Below are 6,998 nucleotides of genomic sequence, written 5' to 3' on the forward strand. Positions count from 1 at the left end.
GGGCTTGAGTGTCTTTGTAGTGTGCTTTAGTGGCAGTGGTGGTACCAGGATGTGCAGTAGGCTTGATAGGCAGCCAGCCTGGGTCCATGCGAGCTCAATAGTTGAAGTCGTGTTGTGTAGAAGTGGCTCAACTGCACCTGTATCCAAGTTGGCATATGAAGTGCTACAGCTGTGTTCCTGCACATAGTGTAATAAATCCAAACTGGCTTTGAGGGGAAACTGCTGTCTTTTTGTGTTTGTAACTCAGTTAATCTGCAAACAGGATAAACTGCCCATAAATAATGGAGAGTTTACAGTACACTGTATGTTCCAGATAAGAGTGAGGACAGGCAATATAAAAAGAGATTTTTAGAAGAAGCCAATTAGACAGAGTTCACCCTCTTGTCCTTGCTAATTGGGGCACTAGCATACAGTGCCAAAATCTGATAGAATATTCTTAAAGTGACTAGACTCTTTTATTAGCAGAGTTGGTCAGGTGGTTATTTCAAGTCCACTTTTACTTTGAAGCATAAGCTTCCTTAAAATAAATGGGTGCAAAAAAACAAATGGATGTCTCAAGGGATGCTAGTCTTTTCATGACTGCTTCCTAATTTTTCAGAATCCGTGCTAACAGGGGGAAAAAAAAAAAAAGAAAACAAAAACAAAACAAAACCAAGAAGTAGATTTATTAGTTGCTGTAGTCTTGTGAAACCACTGTTTCAAATAGGAATTGCTTGTATATGACCCAGTATGGCTTGGCATTTTGCAGTGCAGTACTGCTATGTGCTGTTTTAACACTAATATTTGGCAAAGCTGAATCACGATCAGAAATTTGGTAATCAGATGATATCTTTTCCTGATGATTGAAATGATAGATCTGAGGTAAATGGAATATTTGGCTGTTTTTATTTGCTTTTTTAAATGTTAAAATACACCATCTGTACTGGATTTGGTATGCTTTTTTTTTTTTCTTTTTGCTTTGTACAGTCCTTGTGTAATAACTGTGCTGAATGGGGGCTGACCTGGGTGGCCCAAGTGTTGTTAAGTCATGCTGCCTTTCCCCATGGGCTTTATCCTTTTTGTGAGGATAGGTGCATTGTTGCAGTGATGTGTTCTTGAATGTAAGCACCCAGAAGATACCTTGTTTTCTGTTGTTAGTTCGGAGTTTATAATCTGATAAATTTCTAGGTGGAGGGTCTAAAGCAATTTTTATAGATGTCATTTAGTTCTTATGAAATAAATTCCAAGAGCCTAAGTATACTTAGCACTAGTTCTGTAACTGTTAGATGTGCCAATTGTTAAGTGCTTGTTTACATGAAGTTATCATAACATGTTTTTAAGACTCCAAGTTGTGCTTCATGCCCTTTTTAATCGGCAGTGAGCAAGCATCCTCAGGTCCTAGCTGTGAGTTTCCAAAGTTCTTGGCATATGCCTTTCAACAGGCTCATGAATGAGGCTGTTACAATAATTAGTGTGTTATCAGAAGCCGAGATAAGGTTGAATTTTTTCTCTCACGTTGAAAACTTCAGTTTCTGAGAAATTTGAATCAATTCATAGTTGGCTGGAAGCCAATTTTTCTCCTCAACTCCAACGCGTGTTTGAAAAACGAACTCACTTCCTAAATGCCTTGTGAATCTGCAATGATTAATTCTTCTCATTATTTTGCTGCAAATTCTCATGACCCTCTGTGATGATTCGATCACCCACTTAGAGTTTATGCATATTCATATCTTTCCGCTCCTGCCGCAGTCGTTCAAGTCTCCTTCACTGGCTGTGGTGTGTGCTTGGTGCAGTAATTGAGCTGCAGTAGATTGATTACTCTGGGGAGCTGTAAGGCCTTTAAAGGTGAAAACATATCAGTCCTGTTAATTAGGAAACAAAGCTCTGGTGGCAAGTTCAGCAGTCAAATGCTTCCAGTGTAGAAATGAGGAAAGGTATGATTTGTTCCTCTCCATGAACCCTGTTTACTTTTTTATATTTGGATTAGATCTGTATTTGCTGTAACAGACCTGTGCAGAGGATAGCATACCTTGTGTGATTGTGTAGTGATGGTATTTTGAAATAAAAATAACTGTATATTTGGTATTGCTTGCTGTTATTAGCTGCTGTTAATCACCTCTTAAATTATACATCGTCTTAGGCATTATTTGACCTATAAAGTTAAATGTGGGATGAAAAAGAGAATAGTTGATCTTAAACTTCAACTGAAACCATCTATATCATTCATTCTTTCAGACTCAGTATCAGAGTCTTTTCTCTGAATTAACATAATGCATTTTCAGAAATCATAATAAAATTTAGAGTCTTTCTATTATTAAGATGTCTGTTGCCCACCATGAGCAAGATTAATTAAAGAGAATACGTTCTTAAAATTAGGTGAATATTAAATGATAGCATAAGGTTTCATCCAGCAGACAGCATCCTTACATCATCATTGTAAGTACCGTGTGGTTTTATGTTGCTAAGCACTCTAATCTAGAGTGGCCTATTACAAAGATATTAAGGGTAGGGGAAACCATCTGCCACACGATCTATCCATAAGGGTCAGAAATAAATAATTTAAAAGTAATTTGTATATCTTTTTTTTTCCCCTGTAATTACTGGACAACAGATTGTAGAATACAGTTGTTATGAACAGGCTACTGTTTTTGTAAATAGCATATGATCTGTTGCTACTTCAGGGTAGGTTACAGGATGCTGTTGGCATACCTGCTCTCCTCAGGTCAGAAGGAAAGGTCTTGCTGAATAAACTATACATGAGATGGACTGCAGTTAGTATATCTTAAGCTGGGATATCACATTCACTGGTTTTTGTTTTTTTTTCTTTTGTAGGCATTTATTAACACTGCAAAGGAGATCTACGAGAAAATTCAAGAAGGAGTTTTTGACATAAATAATGAGGTAACTTTTAAGTATTCTAAATGTGTGACTTTTTTAAGGTACAAAATTCACCTTCCTTAGAATGCTGGACAGTAAAATACTTGTCTGTTCCATTTGGATATAGAATTGTCTGCTATTGTGATAAAAATGGATTAAAATAAGTGACCCTATCCATCCATGAAGCAGCACAAAATAATATAAATCCCCAAAAGAGAAGAAAATCCACTTTCATCCACTTCTCCATATGGTGTCATCTGTTTTCAAAGATAATTTTCCACTATGTAAATGGAGGACCATGTTGATATGCCAGATGCACTCCATGAGCTGTCCAGTGTAGGGGAGGGATTGCTTTGAGAGTTACATAAAAGACTTTTGAAATGTTCCTGGTTTAGGTGGCTGGATTCTGTAGGGAATAAAAGATTAGCCATTTTGTCTATGCACATTACTGAAATTACAGATTATCAGGGCTGGTCTCTTTGGCTTGTTTTTGTGGGGGCAGTGGCACGGAGCAGGGAGTGCTAGGACTCAGCTCATACTCAGGTATGCTTTTCCAAAATGTACAGTAGTTGGGAATGTTTCTGTAATGCAAGAGCCAGGAAAGCCCTGTGATCTCTCTAAATGTTGAAATGACAGCGCTGTTGAAAGTGTGAGCAGCACAAGACTGGTTCTTGCCTGTAGAAAAAGCAAACTGAAATTCAGAGTTAGAGGAAATAAATATCCGTTAGGATCATACAAATTCCCAGGTAGAATTTGCATGAGAAGTAACACCACACAGAACCGTTCAGCTTTGGCAGCGCTATGTGATCCCTCATCTCTAGTGCACAAGTCTTTTACCCCATGTCTCTAAACGTCATTGCTAAGATGCTTGGTAAAAAGCAGACATGGAAATCTGTAACGCTTCTCTGTCCTGTGCATTCTCTGTCCAGGACTGTCAGTCTGACACCTCTCTAGCCTGATGGTCCTTGCAGAGGTGTTCAAAGAGCAGTGAAAGAACTGTCAGGACTCAAACTCACCTCTCTTCTCAGTGTAGAGCTCAACATAAGACAACTTTGACCAATAAAAATATTGCCGTTCTGATTTTTACAGAAGCAATGAGAAACTTCAGTACTATGAAGTATTTGCATTGAGAAACTTGTAGCTAAGTAGGAGTTCAGCAGTTATCATTCAGACTAATTCTGACTGAAAAATGTGGGTGTGCATATATGGTGTTTTGGCAAAACACCCCTCAAGTTCAGTTTAGTGATGAAAAAGTTAAAATTGTCTTTAACATTTTATAAGGAAAATACATGCAGTACAATATAAATTGGACAGTAATCGGTGTCTGAAAAAGCACGCTCATTCTATCTGTCGAGTTTCATATAGTAGCTGATTGCTTTACTGTGCCTTATGGAGCTTTGATTGCAATATGCTGTCAAGAGCCAACAGTCCGTGCTATTTCTTTGGCTGTGTGCCAGGTCTGGCTCCTTGATTCCTCAAGAAGTTGCTACCAGCCCAGAGGGGGCAAAACCAATGAGCCATAGGGCATGCTTTTTATTAAAGAGGAGTCAAAGAGCGAAAAGAAACCACATCAGCTGCTGTCAATACTGAGCTAGTGCCAGAAACCCCAAGGCTACTACTGTTGCAGAACAACTGCCAAGCACTATAAATCTGAGATTTACTGTGACGCAAAGTTTCCTTAAGAGCTTAATTTCTGAAGCTACTGTATTACTTTGCTCAAAGTGCTGTATTTTTAGGTAAAATCCACTTGAGGGAGTGAGGGTTAAGATATAAGTGTGATTTTGATGAATGAAAGAACTAAGCTGTGTGTGGGTTCTTGGCAAGTAGCCACGTCTTTCGGGATCATAGAAATTATTGATGACACAGAACACTCGTATGCCCTTAGCCTGTACAGCTGATTCAACACAGAAGGAAATGCTGTCTAGAGAGGAGAAGTTTTATACTGAACTATTAAACTAGTGGAGGTTTTGGTGAGAGGGGGGAGGTTACGTGTTCCTGGCAAACGCTAGGTATTTTTAAAGCCTTACACTGTGCAGTATGCACATGTGATTCTTACTGTGTGTTTCCATGCTAAGTGTTTAAGGTACGAAGTCTAACGTGGTTATAAAATTTAAATGAGCAGGAAAGAAACTTCCTTTTAAATTATATTTAATTGTTGCTAAGCAAAAAAACCATTGCTGTATTTATTGTGTGTGCTAGAAAGACTTCTCAGGTATATTTAATGTTGTGCAATAATTATACTGTGTATTAAACTTCATTTCAGGCAAATGGCATAAAAATTGGCCCTCAACATGCTGCTACTAACGCAACACTTGCAGGCAATCAGGGAGGACAACAAGCTGGTGGAGGCTGCTGTTGAGCCCGTTTTTACTTTCTAGCTGCCTAGATGGGGCCTACTAACTTGTTTGTTCACCCTTCCCTCCCTCTCCCTGCCCTGCTCGCCTCCACTGCAATTCAACTGAGACATGAAACTTGTAAGTTGGTTTCCTGTTGCAGAAGAAGACTTTATCCTTCAAACTCTTGTATAACTTTGAATAAATGGTTAATGTTCACTTAAAGACAGATTTTGGAGATTGTATTCATATCTATTTACATTTAATTTCTAGGTCAATTGATGTGATTATTTTTGTTAAATGTTGTCTTGTGCCCTTGACTACGAACTGAATTGTATTAAACACTACGAAGTCATCTGAGTATTTTAATCGATCTGTGTAGTTAGGTTTCCCAGTTCCTGTGGTTACCTAATGTTTAATATTGTAGAGCTGTCCTCAAGTTTTTTGTCGATTTTCAAGGCTATAAAGAGAAGCAGAAGGACTCTTTTAATTCTGTATTTATCACTTTCTGTATATATAGTTTAATAACCTGCTTGGGTGTACTTGCCAAGCTAGAATTCTTTAATGCATTTGCATAAATTCTATACTACTTAGAGCTTGAAAACTACAGAAGCATTAATAGAAATTGCTTGGACGCTAAATTTTAAGCCTCTTTGACATTGTTAGCATGTTCATCCTCCCCTGTCATTATCCTGAAGTCCAAGAGAAATGCTTAATGTATATTACTAGAGGCTACATACGTGCTATCTATTTTAATGCCAAATGTTTGCTGTTTGTCCACAATTTCCACAGCACCTCTTCAGAAATGGATTAGCTGTTTGCCTTAATGAATACTGTAGGTAAAAACAGAGTGTGAATGAAAAGTAGAGGAGGAGTTGATAAACCGAAAATGGCACATTATAAAAAGGTTAATCTTTTCTTAATGCTTTCTCTTGTTTACCACTTGATTTCTAGGTATATTTTTCATGCAAGGACAGTTTTTTCAACCTAAATGTACAGTGGTTGTGTAAAGTTTTCTTTTAGTGACAACTTGTAATCCTAAGTATATGGTAAGCATCTTGTCTATTGTGAAGAGGGTGTGAAAATAAAATCTGCCGGTTTGGAAATCTTGATGAAAATCAAATCTGGAAATGCTTTGGCACTTATTATGGAGGGGAGGAGCAGGGGGGGTGTTTTGCCTCAAATGAAAGGGTTGCAACAGTACAAAACAAAATCCTGTGTTTGTTTCTTTGTTGAAGTACAGAATATTCATGTCACCTTTCCTACAAATGATGGAGCAAGTTTCCACCTCATCCTGTTTATATAAATTGCAGATCTAAAGGGTGACAGTAATGGTAGGCCATGCTTCATGTATCTAAAGGAAAATAAAATGACCGCAGAACTTTTGTCTTACTGGACCAATATTGACTGCACCACAACACTGGGGGACATGGATCCTCACGTCATCGTTCCAATTGTGAGAACTGAAACATCAAAATGAATGAATTCCAGTCTGATAGGTGTAATACAGCAATGGTTCTGAGATTAAATAAAGTTTAAACAGTGTGTGGAACCTTTTGTTTGTATATTGGGGGGAAGGGGCAACCACTAAGGATTTGTTGGTTACTGATGCAAATATTTCTTGCGCTTATAGTTGTGTTCACTCTCTGCACCGTCAGCTCTTTGTTATGGATTTGGATTCATAAAACATGAACACTGCCTCCATCAAGTTTGAAAACTATTGCATGAGAGTAAGAGCAGAGGGCTGAGTAGGTCCTCCCAAGGAAAAATGAACAAACGAGAATATGTGCTTGAGTGACCTGCTTTGAG

General features: G+C 38.1%; 1 protein-coding gene across 1 annotated transcript in view; it reads left to right on the forward strand.

Moving 5' to 3' along the window:
• The window catches only part of RAB2A (RAB2A, member RAS oncogene family), a 42,664-nt gene extending 35,923 nt beyond the window's left edge, over nt 1-6,741 (forward strand). Inside the window, exons 7-8 of the mRNA XM_052703822.1 lie at nt 2,812-2,880; nt 5,120-6,741. Coding sequence (XP_052559782.1) covers nt 2,812-2,880; nt 5,120-5,215 — 165 coding nt within the window. The 3' untranslated portion in view covers nt 5,216-6,741. The remainder of the gene's footprint in view (nt 1-2,811; nt 2,881-5,119) is intronic.
• Nucleotides 6,742-6,998: the final 257 nt, after the last annotated feature.

The sequence above is a fragment of the Tympanuchus pallidicinctus genome, unplaced genomic scaffold (genome assembly GCF_026119805.1).
Source record: "Tympanuchus pallidicinctus isolate F22 unplaced genomic scaffold, pur_lepc_1.0 scaffold5, whole genome shotgun sequence".
Taxonomy (NCBI): Eukaryota; Metazoa; Chordata; class Aves; order Galliformes; family Phasianidae; genus Tympanuchus; species Tympanuchus pallidicinctus.